General features: G+C 42.3%; 1 protein-coding gene across 3 annotated transcripts in view; it reads left to right on the forward strand.

Annotated features, from left to right (window-relative positions):
- chd6 (chromodomain helicase DNA binding protein 6) overlaps positions 1 to 18,856 on the forward strand; it is a 242,710-nt gene that overhangs the window by 182,822 nt on the left and 41,032 nt on the right. For all 3 annotated transcript variants that reach the window (XM_041204558.1, XM_041204557.1, XM_041204559.1), the window contains 6 exons: positions 2,661 to 2,764; positions 4,345 to 4,474; positions 9,434 to 9,500; positions 11,061 to 11,121; positions 16,725 to 16,944; positions 17,623 to 17,828. In XM_041204558.1, coding sequence (XP_041060492.1) covers positions 2,661 to 2,764; positions 4,345 to 4,474; positions 9,434 to 9,500; positions 11,061 to 11,121; positions 16,725 to 16,944; positions 17,623 to 17,828 — 788 coding nt within the window. The remainder of the gene's footprint in view (positions 1 to 2,660; positions 2,765 to 4,344; positions 4,475 to 9,433; positions 9,501 to 11,060; positions 11,122 to 16,724; positions 16,945 to 17,622; positions 17,829 to 18,856) is intronic.

The raw sequence follows: 18,856 nt of genomic DNA on the forward strand, positions 1-18,856 counted from the left end.
CCTCTTGCATCTCTGTGAAGCAACCGGGACTTTCTTCTGCTTTCAGCTATAAGAGGTTTGGATAGAGTAAATAAGCAGAGATTGTTTTCAGTGACTGGAGAGGCAATAACTACAGTAAACAGATTTAAGGTGATTGACAGTCGAACCAAAGGGAAGATGAGACATTTTTTATCTCATGGAATTGTTGCAATTTGCAGTGCATCGCCTGGAAGCATATTCAGTAGTAACTCTCAAAAATGAATTGGATATATACTTGTAAAGGGAAGAATTTGCAGTGCTATGGGGAAAGACAGGGAAATGGGACTAATTGGAGGGCTGTTTTTAAGATCAGGCACAGGCATGGTCAGGTGAATGGCTCACTCTGTGCTGTATCATTCTATAATTCAAAATGCTACATCAGTGCATCTGGCATCTGAACAGCCTACTTACAGTCAGCAGCAAAATGGTCCTTGTTAGGTTACAGTGACTATAAGCAAGGGATCAGTGATTTCAAGTAGGAAAAGGAGAAATAGAATTATTAAAAATTCCAAAGATATTTAACAGGTGCTCACCCTGGAATTATTTTAAGGCCAGAGTGCATAAAATCTACACCAGTCGTTGCATCAACCGGAAAATAGTGTTTAACTAATTTAATAGAGTTCTTTGAAGAAGTAATAAGCAACGTGGATAAAGGGAAATCTGTAGATGTGTACTTAGATTTCCAAAAATCATTTGATAAAATGCTACATCAAAGGTTGCTACACAAAATAAGAGCTTGTGGTGTAGGGGTAAAATATTAGCATGGATAGATAATTGGTTAGCTAACAGGAAGCAGGGATAAATGGGTCTTTTTCAGGTTGTCACGCTGTAACTAGTGGAGTGCCATAGGGATCAGTGCTGGGCACTCAAATGTTTACAGTCTGCATCAATGACTTGAATGAAGGGACTGAATGTATGTAGTTAAATTTGCTGATGACACCGAGATAGCTAGGAAGATAAGTTGTCAAGAGGAGGCAAAGAGTCTGCAAAGGGATATAGATAGGTTAAGTGAGTGAGCAAAAAATTGGCAGATGGAGTATGATGTGGGAAAATCTGAACTTGTCACCTTTGGCAGGAAGAATAGAAAAGCAGCATCTTATTTATATGGAGAGAGATTGCAGAACACAGTGGCATAGAGCGATCTGGGTGCCCCGGTACATGAATCATAAGAAGTTAGTATGTAGGTGCTGCAAGTGATTGCAGCAAGGCAAATGGAATGTTGGAATTATTGCAAGGGAAGTAGAATATAAAAGTAGGCAAGTTTTACTGCAGCTGTACAGGGCCTTGGTGAGACCACATTTGGAGTACTGTGTACAGTTTTGGTCTCCTTATTTGAAAAATGGTTTAATTGCACTAGAAGCAATTCAGAGAAGGTTCACTCGACTCATTACTGGGATGAAGGGCTTATCTTATGGAGAAAGGTTGAACAGGTTGAGTCTATACCCATTGGAGTTTAGAAGAATGAGAGGTGATGTTATTGAAACATATAAGATCCTGAGGGGACTGGATAGGGTGGATACCAGGAGGATGTTTCCACTTGTTTTGGAGACTAGAACTGGGGAACACAGTTTAAGAATGAGGTCTCCCTTTTATGACTGAAATGAAGACTTTGTTTTTTGTCTCTGAGGGTCATTAGTCTGTGGAATTCTCTTCCCCAGAGAGCAGTGGAGGTTGGGCCATTGAATTTATTCAAAGCAGAGTTAGACAGATTTTTGTTAGACCAGGGAGTCGAGGGTTATGAGGGGCAGACAGGAAAGTGGAGTTGAGAGACAGCCAGGTCAGCCATGATCTTATCTAATGGCCAAATGACCTACTCCGCCTAAGCCTTATGTTCCCATGTCACAAGTGTCCTTTGGAAGATTGATGCCAGGGCTAAAAGTATTATATAATGAAACGGGTTGCATAAACTTAGTTTGTATTCCCTTAGGATTAAAAGATTTAGGGATGTTCTAACCGAAGTGTCTAAAAATGATGGGAATTAAATTGGATCGCTGGAGAAATACTGTTCCTCTGATGGGGAATCCAGAACAAGGGGGCTTAGAACTAGGCTACTCAGGGGAAATGCACTCAAAGGGTAATGGAAATCTATAACTCTCTTACAATAAAAACTGTTGAGGTGGTGGGTGGTTGGAGGGAAGTCAATTGAAAATTTCAAATCTGATGTTGATTGGGTTTGAGTTGGGTAAGAGAAAAGGTGGGTAAATGGATTTGAGTTACATGTCAGCCATTATCTAACTGAACAGTCCTGAGGGGCTCCTGTTCCTGTACTCGGTGAGGCGGCCACTCCAAGCAAGTGTAAATTTGCAATTTAGCTGTTCTCTGTTGCAGGTTGAGGGTGAGTGCATGACAACTGTCTTTACTGGTTACTGATTTTTACTAATTAATGATTTTCAATGGAGTTATTTCTTTATTTCTCTTTGCCTCTCCCCCTCCTGCTCGGCTTCCTCCTCCTCCTCCCCCTCCTGCTCGGCCCCCTCCTCCTCCCCCTCCTGCTCGGCCCCTCCTCCTCCCCCTCCTCCTCCCCCTCCTCCTCCTGCTCTGCCTCCTCCTCCTCCTCCTGCTCTGCCTCCTCCTCCCCCTCCTGCTCTTCCCTTCGCGTCTCCCACCCTCCCTTGTGTCTCTTACCCACACCTGGGGTGTAGTAAGCTGGAAGTCTGGATTCCTGATGTTGACTACAATGATGTGCCCGTCGACTGGTGGGGCGGAGACTCAGACAAGTCCCTGCTCATTGGAGTTTATAAACATGGTAAGGCTGCCTTCATGGTTACATTATTGTTCCTCAGATGATGCAGCTGTTGCAATATGATTATTTCAGAGTAATTTATTGTGTAATGCGCATTGAGGTTTGACATAACCTGTTAAAGGCCAATCTTCTAATATTAAGGTGTTGGTGATGGGAGTATTTCTGCTGGCAAGTGAAATAATGGATGGTGGCGAGTATATTATAAGCACTTATCCTGCTTAGCCAACCTGCTGTTAATTTGAAATTTTAAGAATTTATTTGTAAACTGTGCTTCATTTAAGTTCCTGAAACTCATTCCTGCATTAGTTGCTTTGCATTTGCATAGGACTGGCAAGAGGCCATTTATTCTGTATTCATTTTCCTATTAGTTTTCAAAATGCAAGTTGCCCTCAAGTCTCACATCAGTCAGTGCCCAGGAAAAGCTCCATAATTTTTGCTTCCAGTTCTTAATAATCAATTCTTGTGCATTTGGAGCTGGGAGAGCCCATGAGTGCTGCATTACAACAACTCTGTATTTTCTATTTTTATGTACTTTTTGACTGACTCAATTATTATGTTTGTTGCCATATAATAAAAGAAACAATTTCTATAGTGTTAATGCAGTTTTCCTTTGGATCATTAATACTCTCTGGCAGAAGTTGAGACACGAGACCTGTGGGTGATTCAGTATTTATAGGGAGGGAATCCCTACTAGTGTGTCATTATTTACAGGGAGAGAATCCTTGCAGGTCTGTCAGTATTTAGAGGTGATCTGTCCATTTCTCAGTTTGAAAACCATTAATGTGGAAGCAGTCACTTGGAGAAATTATATCATGGTTGAGGTAGAATTGTGTTAATAATGAAACTTGCTTGGACTGTCAGTCTTGAACCAATTCCAAGTAAAATCATGTTATCACTCTCAGCACATTTGCTTAGCCCCAACTAACTACAAAAGGATCTTGTATTTTATCCCTTAGGCCATACGTAGAGATTTGACAGTGGAACTCCCTGTCCCTCAGGGCACTGGGATGAATCCCAGTTCATTCCAGTTCTGGTTCTGTGGTTAACCTTGGTGACTTAGTTTAGATTGTTCACCAGAAAAGGGTGTCAGTTAAAGCCAAAGCTACAAAATACACCTCAGCTCAGGCAGCATCTGGAGAGAGGAGCGTAGGGTTAACATTTCAGCTCAGTGATCCTTCGTCACATTTCCAGCACCTACAGTATTTTGCCTGTTGTTCCAACTTTGTGTGATTGTTGGATGAGCTCAGGGCCAGGTTCGACTGTGAGGCACAGCCCAGTGACCTGCTGATATTCACCAACTAGCTTTACACACATTTTGGCCATCACAGTGAGATATCCCGACATGAGTCAGGAGAAGGAGCTCATTTGATATTTGTTTTAGGCCCTCTGAACTCAGGAATGAACGTTTTAAAGCATTGGTTATAAGCTAAGTGACCTGTCACAGTTATGATTACTGATCCATTTGAACAATATACCAACTTGCTGTGACTTAGCTGGCATTTCTGTAAGAGTAGTGCGGAGCCTTCTCAGGTGCACATAGCGATGTGGAAGCTTGTTGTGACCTAGCTGTTTTTTTTCTTCAGGTTACGAGCGATATAATGCGATGAGAGCTGACCCAGCACTCTGCTTCCTCGAAAGGGTTGGCATGCCCGATGAAACCTCGCTAGCGGCCGAGCAAGGAGGCGTTGACCTGCCATCAGACATAACTGAAGGGTAAAGCAATGTTACCTGTAATGGGCGAGGGTGGGGAAAAGGATGTTTGGCAGAAGGCCACTAATTCAAGCACTGTGTTTTCAATTGATCCTGAGCAATGACTGCCTTGGAGAACAGTGAGTGGTGTCTCCCTCTTATCTGCACCAGCAGGTGGTGGAATCAAGCACCACTCCAAGATTTAACATAATACAACTTACAGCACAGAAGGAGGCCTTCAGCCTGTTGTGACTGTCTCTTTGAAAGAGCAGATGTGCTTAGTGTCACACCTCCGCTTTTTGCCTGTAACCCTGTAAGTTTGTCATCGTCGGGTATCTGTCCAACTCCCTTTTCAAATTATTTAGGGAATTGGCTTCCACCTTGTCAGGTTGATAACTCAGAGTGAAAAAAATTATTCTCATCTCTCTAAATCTTTCCCAATGGTTTTGAATCTGTGACCCACTCTCCAGAGGAAACAGTTTGTCTCTACCAAAGCCTCTCATCATCTTGAAAATCTCTTATTAAGTCACCTCTTAACATTCTCTGTTCCAAGGAGAATAAACCTAACTTTTTCGATCTCCCCTCTTAACTGAAGTCCCTCATCCCTGTTAACATCCTGGTAAACCTCCTCTAAGGCCTTTACATCTTTCTTGAAGTATGGTGCTCACAATATCCCAGCTGATTTATGAAATTCTCGCATAATCTCATTGCTTTTATATTCAATATCTATTTATAAACCCAGGTAACCCATTTCATCTTTTAACTACCTGATTAACTTGCCCTGTCACCGTTAAGGATTCATGCATATGGGCACCAAGGTGTCTCTGCTCATTTGCACTTTTCAAATTCGTACCATTTATGGTATTGCAGCCTTTCCATATTTGTCCTCCCAAACTGCATCACTTCACACTTCTCTGCTGTTAAGATATGACATATAGTATTTGTCAGGCTAACCAAATGTCAAAGGGAAACTTGGTCAGATTATCACAACAATTTTGCAATTTTTATTTATTACAAGAAGGTATGTGTACTGAAGTCAGAAAGTAAAGATTCCACTACCACTTTTGGAGATTTTGAAAGTTAAATTAAAACATTTATTAACAAAAGAAAAGAAATATTAAACACACAAGATTACAGCTACACAGTTAAATTTTGTCTTACAACATTTCCCAAAAGATTTCTACTTAGCTAGACTCACAAATAAACATCCTTTTACAGATAATTGCTCTTATAGATTCTTAAACTATAAAACAATCCACTAATATTACTGCAAGGCACCCACTGTTGCTATAAGGGAGGTATTTCACAAGCTTCTCTTTCCCCCTCACTCAAATAGAATTCCCAGGTTTATAACAAACCCTTGCTTTCTGGAACAAGCTAGCACTTCTCTGGGGTGGCTACAAGCTGCTACTTCATAGTGCACTCTTCAAAATTTCCCAGACAGTTTTCAGTCTTTCCTTAAATATGTTTTTCTCTTTCATCTTTAAACCCATTGTCCTCACACCACTTCGAAACTCAAACCCTTCCAAATATAAGATCTTTCATTTTTCCATCTTGTCTTTGCTTTTGAGTCAGTAAAAAAAAAAATGATATCCCCACTACTTGTTTACCTGTGAGCTCCTGCTAGATGCAAACACTTTCCTTTGAAATTCAAGCAACCTCTCAACTTATCTAAAAATGCAAATGTTAGCTCTAACCTATTTACTTGCACTTCACTACTTAACAACTTGAACCTTTGATGATTTAAACCTTGCAGTCTGACTATCTTCAACCTAATTAAATTAGTCACATGCACATACACAACATTCACACAGCCTTCTTTATAGAATAGCACAATATTCCCCCAAAATATTAAAATAAAACATCCACGCTGCATTGCATTCCATTTGTCATGCTCCTTCCCATTTTATAGTCCTGTCTGTCATCCTGAAGCCTATAATGAGCCTCAGCATTATCTACCACATTACTTCATGGAATCATGAATGGTTACAGCACAGAAGGAGGCCACTTGGCTCATCTGTCTATGCCGGCTTTCTGCAAGCGCAACTCATCTAGTCCCACTCCCCTGCCTTTTCCCCATAGCCCTGTAAATTTTTCCTCTTCAGACAATGATCCAATTGTCTCTTGAAAACCACGGTTGAATCTGTTGCCTTCACATTCTCGGGCAGTGCATTCCAGATCCTAATCATTCGCGATATAAAAAAGCTTTTCCTCATGACGTTGCTTCTTTTTCCAAACACCTTAAATTGGTGTCTTCTGTTTCTCAATCCTTCCACCATTGGGAACAGTTTTGCCCTATCTATTTCGTCCAGACCCCTTATGATTTTGAATACCTCTATCAAATCTCCTCTCAACCTTCCCTTCAAGGAGAACAGCCCTGGCTTCTTCAATCTATCTACGTACCTGAAGTTCCTCATTTTTGGAAACTTTTCTCCTGAATTTTATCTGCACTCTCACCAATATCTTTTCATCCTTTCTAAAGTATGGCGCCCAGAACTGAACACAATACTCCAGTTGTCCTGGGAGTCCTCAATATTGACTCTGGACTCCTTGAAGTCTCATGGCATCAAGTCTAACAAAGGCAAGGAAACCTCCTACTGATGCCACTGCAGTCCCCACCTCAGCTGATGAATCAGTGCATCTCCAGGTTGAACACGACATGGAGGAAGCACAGAATGTACTCTGAGTTGGGTACTTAATGTCCGTCACAAAAGTGACTCAGTACCACCACTACTGTCCAGGCTGAATGAATCATGAAGGACATATCTGTCAGACTGGGCCAGCAGAAGTTGGTGAGGGAACCAACAAGGTGGAAACTAGACCTGGTCCTTGCCAATCTACCTGTCACAGATGCATATGTCCATGACCATATAGGTAGAAATGACCACTGCACAGTCGTTGTGGAGACGAGGTCCGGTCTTCACATTGAGCATACCTTCTGTTGTATTGTATGGCACTACCACCATGCTAAATGGGATAGATTCAGCACAGATCTGGCAGCTTAAAACCAGGTGTCCATAGGGCACTGTGGGCCATCAACAGCAGCAGAATTGTTTCAACCACAACCTGTAGCTTCATGGCCTGACATATCCCTCACTCTACCATTAATATCAAGCCAAGAGACATCCCTGGTTCAATGAAGAGTGCAGGAGGGCATGGTAGGAGCAGCACCATACCTAAAAATGAGATGTCAGGTGAAGCTGCAAGAAAGTCTAGATGCAAACCAAACAGCAGAAGCAGGATACAATAGACAGGGCTAACTATCTTCAGCTGCTTCATCCATGACATTCTCTCCATCACAAGGTCTGAAGTGGGGATTTTCACTCATGATTGCATAATGTTCAGTACCGTTTGCAACTCCTCAGATATTGAAGCAGTGTGTGTCCATAAGCAACCCTGGACAACATTCAGGCCTGGGCTGATAAGTGGCAAGTAACTTTCGCACCACACACAAGTTCCAGATAATGACAATCTCCAAGAGAAAAACTAATCATCTCCCCTTGACATTCAATGGCATTACTATCACTGAATCCCCCACAATCAACATCTGGGTTACCATTGAGCAGGAACTGAACTGCACCAGCCATATAAATACTGTGGCTACAAGAGCAGGTAAGAGACTGGGAATTCTGCAGCGAGTATCTCACCTCCTGACTCCCCAAAGCCAGTCCACCATCTACAAGGCACAAGTCAGGAGTGTGATTGAATACTCTCCACTTGCCTGGATGAGTGCAGCTCCAACTACACTCAAGAATCTCGACACCATCCAGGACAAAGCCTGCTTAGTTTGCACCCCATCTACCACCTTGAACATTCACTCCTTCCACTACTGATGCACAGTGACAGCAGTGTATACCATCTACAAAATGCACTGCAGCAACTCACCAAAGCTCCTTAGACAGCATCTTCCAAACCCCTGACCTCTACAACCTAGAAGGACAAGGGCAGTAGATAGTTGGGAACATCACCACCTGCAAGTTCCCCTCCAAACCACTCACCATCCTGACTTGGAAATATGTCTCTGTTCCTTCACTGCTGGGTCAAAATCCTAGAACTCCCTTCCTAACGTCACTGGGTATACCTGCATCACGTGGACTGCAGCGGTTTAAGAAGGCAGCTCACCACCACCGTCTCGAGGGCAATAACGCCCACATCCCATGAAAGAAGTTTTTAAAATGTGGAGACCGAACCAGCATTTTATACAAGTTCATCATAACTTCCTTGCTTTTATATTCTATTCCCCTATTTATAAAGCCCAGGAACCTGCATGTTTTGTTAACCAAGTTCTCAACCTACCCTGCCACCCTCAATGATTCGTGCACATAAACCCCTCCATCTGCTTCTCCATCGCCTATAGAATTTTACACTTCATTTCCTTGGTGCACATTTTCTAGGCTGACAAGCCAGTGGAGCACAAAGGGAGTGCTGCCTTGTTGAAGGTGCCTTCGTGCAGGTAAACCATTATCGAGGCCCGTTGTCCTTTAATTCATGTGGATGTTGACTATCCAGATCATTATCCAACCATGAGCAGACTCTTGGTGTCTTGCCCAGTAATTGTCCAACAAATTTCATTTAAAATAAGCAGGTCAACTAGTCATTTATTTTGTTGCAGTTTGTAGATGTTGCTGCTCACCTGCATAACAGTCACCAGTTGATCAATATTCTTTAGGTGTGAAGTGTGCAGACAGAGACAGTGCACCATTTAAAACCGTGATGCTAGCTTCTCACCAGCCACAAATGCATGTCCTCATTCTCCAGCACCACTCTTGTATTTGGTTTTCTTTTCTCACCCAAAAGAAGAGAAATATCCAACCCAACCATGAATTTAAAAAGCTGCAGCTTTATGGGGCCATTGAGGTACAGGCTGCATGAATTCAAAACTTGAGACAGTGTATCTCTGTAGTCTTCAATGGGTAGACTGGGATCAGAGTTGCTCTCTGATGTTTTCTCTAAGTGAGTACTGTATTGTGTGCTGAATTTTAGGGTTGACCTGTGTAAAGGTGATGACTCTGAGTCGAAATTGGATGGACAATTCAAGGACCAGCCAGATGTGAGTATGATGTTTTGAGGTTATTAGGTGCGTAATTTTTAAAATCTGAAATCTTGCCATCTCTTCTATTTCTGTTGAGAATGGTCTGCCCTCTGCATCTTAAGGGACTGGCTCTTATTGGAGTACATTTCCATGGCTAACAGCTTTCCTCAGGCACTGCATTGTGTTAGCCATTCCTCTAGTGGGTCTGGATGTTGACTGTCGACTGGTTGCCACTTTGAAGATGCACACAAACGCTCCAGAAATGAATCAATGGATAGTGTTCAGGAGCGGGAGTCTTGTTTAATAGCCTCCCAGGAGTACAAAACTTAGTTGTAATACTGCTTTCAGTTTTGTGGATAAAATCATAGGAACAGAAAGAGGCCTTTAACCCCTTGGGCTTGTTTCCCCATCTAGTTAGATCATGGCTGATTTGTACTTCAAATACATTTACTCGCCTTAGCCCATATTTCAAGACGCTCTCAATCAGCAAAAATCTGTCAATCTCTGCCTTGAAGGCTCCAATTAGCATGCAGCATCCAGAACTTTTTGGGAGACTGAGTTCCAGATTTCCACTACCTTTTGTGTGCAAATGTGCCTTATGATTTCACTCCAGAAAGACCCTGCTCTGATTTTAAGATTGGGTCCCTTGCTCTCCTTATCATTTTAAACATCTCAATTGGATCACTTCCTCAAACTCCTCAGCAAGTGGGTACAAGCCCAGCCTGTGCAACCTGCCCTGGTATTTTAATCCTTTTAGCCCTGGTATAATTCTGGTGAATCTGTGCTGCATTCTCTCCAAGGCCAGTTACCTCCCTGAGGTGCAGTGCCCAGGACTGAAAGCAGTACTCCATTAGCTTAGCACATACCAGGAGCTGAACATGTGGGATGTATTTAATTCCATGTTGAAACCATTTGTACTGTCTGCTCCAGTGGACTTCCCTGCTAACTTATTCCACTGCTGCATTACTCTTTGACAATTTTACACCTGACTATCCCTGTTAGCCCTAATTTCCTGCTTTTGCTGCAGCTGCAGGGTAGAATGTTTATCATTTCCTGATGTCTTTTCTAACATCAGGAAGGAGTCAGGGTTTTATAGACAACTGCCTATATACAACGAAAATGTTATCTCTCATTGACCATAGGATATGCCTATTTGCAGCATTTCGACCTTATATTCTTAAAGGGACAGGCCAAGAAGAGCAGAGCTGCACTTTAGCAGCACCATAATACTGTGCAATGCTCCTATCCTTAGTAAACAAGGGTTCAACTCCCCAAGTATGGTGTAACAGGCAATCGAGTAGCAAATGGTATAGTATTCCTGGTTAGTCTGGTCAGTTTCTCTTCATCACCTTCAAAGTTGTGAAGCATCAGTCCACAATCTGACAACAAAACTGCTGGCAGAGCAGCAGGTGCCTGAGGGCATGGTAGTGACTCTCTTGGGCCTGGGTAGTGTGTGGCACCAGTATAAGATTATGGGGGCGATGGGAGGCTAGCCTTGCGCTAACCCTAGTTCTTGCCCCCTCCCCATTCCTAAAAGAAATTATTTTCCTGTAGTTAATGAAATGTGTTGTTCTGCAGGAAGATGCAAACTCCTGCACTGAATCGGGGGTTATGGAGAAAGGGGAAGACTCCATTTTAGGTAAGAGATGTGGATGGTGAGCGGGTTGCGAAATGGTTACATCGAGTGTACACAGAATCAGCCATTTGGCCCAACTGCTCTATGCTGTGTTATTCTTCACACAAGCCTCCTTTCACCCTTCATCTCACCCTATCATTATATCCATCTATTCCTTTCTCCCTCACATGCTTATCTAGCTTTTTCTTAAAAGCACCCATGCTATTTGCCACAACCACTCCCTGGTGTAACGAGTTCCACATTCTAGTCACTCTCTGAGTAAAAAAAATTTCTCACACACACTCTGTTGGTTTTATTAGTAACTATCTTATATTTATGGCCCCTGGTTTTGCATACATTCAGTAACATTGTCTCCATGTCTACCCTTAAAACCTTGCAGACCCCTTATCAGGTCACTCCTCAGCTTTCTCTAGAGAAAAGAGTCCAGTCTATATAGTTTTTCCTAAAAAGTATAATTTTTCAGTTCTGGTATCAACCTTGTAGATTTTTTTGCACCTTCTGCAGTGCTTCTATTGGTTCCAGATCCTCCTTGTTTTCTTTGTTCCTTACCATGCCTCCCCTAAAGTAGGGGACTGATGTTGGGGAGCCTTTCTGCTGTCATTTGTTAGTGGCTGCCCCCTGGTATATCACCCAAGCAAATGAAACTCTGTTGTCAAGGTTTGACTTGACATCAGAACAAAGTGGAGTGAGAACCATAAAGGAGAGTGTCTGAATTCGCTTTGTTCCAGAGTCCAGTTGATGTAAACGTATTTTGCAAATCACCCTGAGAAGTTTTTACAGTGCATTTTAAGAGCTTTATAGGACTTTATTAAGGGAGTTCCACTCTTTGTGGTTCTCTACTTTTCTGCATCCCCAGTTAAATTATTTTAGTATTTTACAACTTACATTGAACCTACAGCATAGAAATAGTTGACTGGACTGAACTGCTCTTTGCCAGTGTTTAAATTGCAGATGCACCTCGTTCCCCTCTAATTACCACTTCCTACCCTGCCCCCATATCCTTCTATTCCCTGCTACCTCGTATGGATCAAACAAGAGGAGACTGTGACATAGTAATAATGTTGTTGGACTGGAAATCTGGAGACCCAGGCTAATGAGAGATTGAGCAGTTTAGGCCTATACTCACTAGTTTAGAAGGATGAAAGATCTAATTGAGGTATATAAGATGCTAAAGGGGATAGACAAAGTAGACGTAGAGCGGCTGTTTCCCCTTCTGGGGGATTCTAGAACAAGCGGCCGTGGTTTTAGGCTAAGGCGTGGTAGATTTAAATCAGAGATGAGGAGGAATTACTTTTCTCAAAGGGTCGTGAATCTGTGGAATTCACTACCTCAGACTGCAGTGGATGCCGGGACGCTGAATAAATTTAAGGAGGAGATAGACAGATTTTTAATTAGTAACGGGTTGAAAGGTTATGGGGAGAGGGCAGGAAATTGGAGTTGAGGCTGAAATGAGATCAGCCATGATCGTAATGAATGGCGGGGCAGGCTCGAGGGGCTGAATTGCCTATTCCTGCTCCTAGTTCTTCTTATGTTCTTATACTCTCAGGACATGGGTTCAGCAGGTGGAATTTAAGCTCAATTAATAAAAATATGGATTTGAAAGCTAGTCTCAGTATTAACCATGAAACTACCATCAATTGTTGTAAAAACCCATCTGGTTCACTAATGTCCTTTAGGGAAGGAAATCTGTCATCCTTACCTGGTCTGGCTGACATGTGATTCCAGCAATGTGGGTTGGCTCTTAACTGACTCCTGAAATGGCTCAGCAAATCACTTAGTTCAAAGGCAATTAGGGATGGGGCAACAAATTCTGCCCTTGCCAGTGACGTCCACATCCATGAAAGAATTAAAAAACCCTTCCTTTTAAAGTGGATAGAATTACAGAAATATCTATTGAAATACTTTTGGAAAAATCTGTTTCATACTGGCATTGACTTTTTGCCAGTATTCACCCAGCATTCTGTTCTGTCCAGCTTTCTCTCTTTGCCACTGTTTTATAGTTCCCTATTCTATCTTCATATCCGCAATATTACAAGTTTATTTTACAATTTTGATTTAAGACCAGTAATTTTGGTAACTGATGTGTGGGATTAAATTGAATATACTTTTCAAATCGCCAGCACAGCCATGAACTAAATCAGAATTAAAAGTTCTGCATCAGAAAGCAAGCAGCATTTATAACAAAATGGATGAATTGATAGCACAAATAGAAATAAATATGTATACCTGATAGCCATTTCAGAGACATGGTTGCAAGGTGACCAAGGCTGGGATCTAAAAATAAAAACAAAAAAACTGTGGATGCTAGAAATCCAAAACAAAAACAGAATTACCTGGAAAAACTCAGCAGGTCTGGCAGCATCGGTGGAGAAGAAAAGAGTTGACATTTCGAGTCCTCATGACCCTTCGACAGAACTTGGAAGTTCTGTCCCCAAGTTCTGTCGAAGGGTCATGAGGACTCGAAACGTCAACTCTTTTCTTCTCCGCCGATGCTGCCAGACCTGCTGAGTTTTTCCAGGTAAGGCTGGGATCTAAATATTCAAGGCACATGAAGCTAGGAAAAGGTGGCAGGGTAGCTCTGTTAATCAACGATGACATTAATACAGTAGTGCAAGGTGACCTTAGCTCAGAAAATCCAGATATATGATCAGTTTGGGTAGAGAAAAGGATTATCAAAGGTAAGAAGTCACTAGTGGGAGTAGTTTATAGGCCCCCTAACAGTAGCTGTGCTGTAGGACAGAGCTTACAGGAAGAAGTAATTGGGGCTTGTAAGAAGGGTACTGCAATAATCATGGGTGGCTTTAATCTTTGTATAGATTGGATGAAGCAGAGTTGCAAAGGTAACCAGGAAGATGAGTTCATGGAATGTTTTCAGGACACCTTAGACCAGTAAATTCTAGTGCAAATCAGGCAGCTGGCTATTTTAGACCTGGTAATGTACAATGAGATATAATTAAGTAATGATCTCACAGTAAAGGAGCCTCTAGGCAACAGTGATCATAACATGATAGAATTTCGCATTCAGTTTGTGGGTGAGAGGTGTGAAGACTAATGTCTTAAATTTAAATAAGGTATGAGGGCAGAGTTGGCTGAACTGGGAAAATAGGTTAAAAGGTAGCACAGTAAGGAAACAGTGGCAGACATTTAAGGAGAAATTCCATAACTCTCAGCAAAGATATATTCCATTGAGAAAAAAAGCTCTAGGAGAAGGATGCGCCATCTGTGGCTAACTAAGGAAGCTACAGATAGTATCCAATTGAAATAATAAACGTACAATACTGCGAAGATTAGTGGTAAGTCAGAAGATTGGACAGGTTTTAGAAATCAGCAAAGAATGACTAAAAAAGTAATAAGGAGAGAGAAATTAAGAGTATGGGAGAAAGCTAGCTAGAAATATAAAAACAGATAGTAAGAGTTTCTACAAATATTTAAAAGGAAAAGAGTAGCTAAGAAAACTTCGGTCCCTTTAAGGTTGAGACTGGAGAAGTAATAATGGGAAACAAGGAAATGGCAGAAGCGTTGACCAGATATTTTACATCTGCCTTCACTATAGAAGACATAAAATGCATCCCAAGAATACTTGAAAAATCAAGAGGTAAAAGGGAGGAAGGAACTTAAAACAATCACTAGGGAAAAGATACTGGGAAAACTGTTAGAACTAAAGGCCAACAAGTGCTCTGGACCTGATGGATTTCAGCCTAGGGTCTTAAAAGAAGTGGCTGCAGAGATAGTAGATGCATTGGTCCTGATTTTCCAAAATTCCCTAGATTCTAGAAAGGTCCAATCGGATTGGAAAAAGCTAATGCAACAGCTCTATTCAAGAAAAGAGGGACACAGAAAACAGGAAACTATAGGCCAGTTAGCCTAACGTCCGTCATAGGGAAATGCTGGAATCCATTATTAAGCAGGTAATAGCAGAACATTTAGAAAATCATAATACAACCAGGCCGAGTCAGCATGATTTGTGAAAAGGAAATCGTGTTTTACTAATTTATTAGAGTTCTTTGAGGAAGTAACAAGCAAAGTGGATAAAGGGGAACCTGTGGTGTACTTGGATTTCCAAAAGGCATTCGACAAGGTCTGCACCAACGGTTACTTCACAAAGTAAGAGTTCATGGGATAGGCAGTAACAAATTAGCATGGATAGAGGATTGGTTAGCAAAGAGGAAGGAGAAAGGAATAAATGTGCCACTTTCAGTTGGAAAACTGTTACTAGTGGAGTGCCACAAGGACTCAACTATTTACAATCTATAACCTTGAATTAAAGGGACTGAATGTTTGACAGCTAAATTCGCTGATTACACAAACATAGGTAGGGAAGTATGTTGTCAAGAGAATAAAGAATCTACAAAGGAATTCAGAAAGGTTAAGTGAGTGGGCAAAAAATTGGCAGATGGAGTCTAATGTGGGGAAAATATGAACTTTAACACTTTGGCAAGAAGAATGGAAAAGCAGCATATTATTTGAATGTGGATAGACTGCAGAACTCTACAGAGGAATCTGGGTGTCTTGGCACGTGAATCTCACAAAGTTTAGTACACAGGTGCAGCAAGTGATTACGAAGGCAAATGGAATCTTGCCATTTATTGCAAGGGAAATTGAGTACAAAAGTAGGGCAACTATACTACAGTTATTCAGAGCGTTGGTAAGACCACATGAGGAGTACTGTACAGTTTTAGTCTCCTCACTTGAGAAAGGATATACTTACTTTAGAAGCAGTTCAGATAAGTCCACTCGACTGACTTCTGGGTTGAATGAGTTGTCTTATGAGGAAAAGTTGGGCCAATACCCATTGGAGTTCAGAGGAATAAGTGGTGATCTGATTGAAGCATATAAGATCCTGAGGGACCTGACAAGATAGTTGCTAAGAGAATATTTCTCCTTGTGAGGGAGTCTAGAACCAGGGGACAGTTTAAAAATTAGGGGTCTCCCATTTAAAACTGAGATAAGAAAAATGTTTTTTTGCAGAGGGGTTTTGGCGTTTGGAATTCTCTTCCACAGAGAGCAGACATTTAAGGAGAAATTCCATATCTCTTGGCAAAGATATATTCCATTGAGATAGAAAGACTCTAGGAGAAGAATGCGCCATCCATGGCTAACTAAGGAAGCCACAGATAGTATCCAATTGAAATAATAAGCGTACAATACTGCGAAGATTAGTGGTAAGTCAGAAGATTCGACAGGTTTTAGAAATCAGCAAAGAATGACTAAAAAAGTAATAAGGAGAGAGAAATTAGTGTGTGGGAGAAAGCTAGCTAGAAATATAAAAACAGGTAGTAAGAACATATTCAAGGCTGAGTTAGATAGATTTTTGATTAGCAGGGATGTCAAGGGTTATGGGGGGCAGATAGGAAAGTGAATTTGAGGCCACAATCAGATCAGCCATGATCTTGTTGAATGGCAGAGCAGGCTGGAGGGGCTGAATGACCTAATCCTCCTAATTCTCATATGTTTTTGTGATGGGCTGAATGGCCTACTTCTGTGCTGTAACGTTCTATGCTCAGAAAGTTAAGTTGTCTATTACTCTGGAATATCATGGGTTGTAATTACCTGGATTTCCCACACAGTATTGGCTAACGGGTAGCTCCAATTGTTTGTTTCTGAAGCCCAGGATGGTACAGACATTGACCGCCCGCAGTGGCCAGTTGCGTCAGTGCTCACGGCTCGCCTCCGTCGTCTCATAACAGCTTATCAACGCTGCAATCGTAAGGAGCTGGTGAGGATGGAATCTTTGGCTCGCAATAGCCGGCGTCGCTGGTATCCGCAGGACGAGATCTGGGGAAGAGTACCAGAAATGGACATTGTTACCATGGACATCCAGCAACGGTAAATGATGGTGGATTTTAAAAATACGGGTCCAAATATTTACTGTATTTGAGAGTTTAGGACACTCCCCCAAAATTAAAGAAGCGCATTAGCTCTCACAAGTAACTTACCAAAACTAAACTGATCTTTGCTTTCAAAAATAAGTTCAGACTTTGCGCCAGTGCAGTACTTTAGAGCTTCAGTTTGTTTCATCCCCTGTAGTGTGATTGGCAGATTAACTTGAGTAGATTTACAAAACACAAATTCTAACAATGCTCAAGCAATAAACGTGTTTCGAGATCTGCTCATGTCACAGGAACTTTACTCGGTTACAGATTCTACTAGCTTGCAGTAATTTGGTACATTGTGGGAATTAGAGGAACCTTTTTCTCCATCACTTTTCCTTTTCCCTCCTGAAGACATTATCCCATGCTAGAGTTCACGAGCGAGTCCTGACAGTGAGTGTTGATCAGCTAAAACTTTACAGGCCATTCAGCCCATCACACTTCTGATAGACCAATCCACTTCATCCTATTCCCTCTGGTTGCTGGGTGGTTAGGAAAGTGCCACAAAGCCCAATATCTTGATTTCTTGAATCCTCATTTCCTCTCTGTCCTCTCATTTGATAATTGGATGATGGGGTTTTCCTCTGGGTCTTGTCCAAAGATGTTCAACTTGCATTTCTTATCTCCTGTTTAGATGGACAAGGAGGGAGCAGACAGATTTCTATCGTGTGGTCTCGACGTTTGGTGTGGTGTACGATCCTGACAGGAAGCAGTTTAATTGGAACCAATTCCGCAGCTTTGCCAAGCTGGAGAGAAAAACGGATGGGAGCCTGGAGAGATATTTCCGAAGCTTCATGGCCATGTGCCGAAATGTGTGCCGGTTGCCTCAGCGGAAAGAAGGTAAGTATTCTGACCAGTTGTTGTTCCATGGTGTGTCAAATTTCACTCTAGTTCATGCTTGGCTGGATAATCAGAGCACCACGTTGAGGCAATCCAGAAGGAGCCCAGGTTCTTTCCTAGCCCTTCTTGAGTTGATTGATCTCAGATGGAGCAGTGATAAGAGACACTACCAATGACCCCCGCAACACTTGAGTGGGGATGAGGGGAAATTGATCTCCATTTTTGCTCGTAATCATCATCAAGCGACTCTTGCTGGAAAGTGAACGGCTGGATGTTGGGTGATGGGTTCAACCTGTTGCCCAGCACACTCTCTTCAGTCTTGCAGTTGGAGGGACGATGGTCACATGGGTTAGCAGCGGGACAGTGACTGACAGTTGTACTTTACCATGGGTCAGTGCCTTAGAAGGAAGAATTGAGGGGAAAAGGGTAGGAAATGTAGTCTTTAAGACCAGATGAATTCTAACCAAAATCAGAATAAGTAGCTGAGCTCTACAGGCAGCATGGAAAGTTTGTACATCACGTTGCCTCTCTTCAGTTGCAACTGCATTCAGCCATATGGATCCTCAGATTTTACCAAATAAATTGCCCATCTGGGGCAGTTGTAGTCCAGTTTCTATTTGTGGGCTCTTTAGTTGCACTGAGGTGGCGGCACAGTGTTATACAGTCGGAGGGAGCTGCCCTGGGAGTCCTCAACATTGGCTCCAAAGCACATGAAGTCTCAATGCATCAGGTCAAACATGGGCAAGGAAACCTCAGCCGATAACCATACCCTCCACCGCCGCACCCCCCCCCCCCCGCCCCCCCGATTCAGCTGATGAATTAGTGCTCCTCCATGTTGAACACTACATGGAGGAAGCACTGAGAGTGGCAAGGGCGCAGAATGCACTATGGATGGAGGACTTCAATGTCCATCACCCAAGAGTGGCTCGGTAGCCCAGTGCAGACCAAGCTGGCTGAGTCCTAAAGGACGTAGCTGCTAAGCTAGGCCTGTGGCATGTGGTGAGGGAACCAATGAGGGAAAAAACATA

This window comes from Carcharodon carcharias, chromosome 14 (genome assembly GCF_017639515.1).
Source record: "Carcharodon carcharias isolate sCarCar2 chromosome 14, sCarCar2.pri, whole genome shotgun sequence".
NCBI classification, from domain to species: Eukaryota; Metazoa; Chordata; class Chondrichthyes; order Lamniformes; family Lamnidae; genus Carcharodon; species Carcharodon carcharias.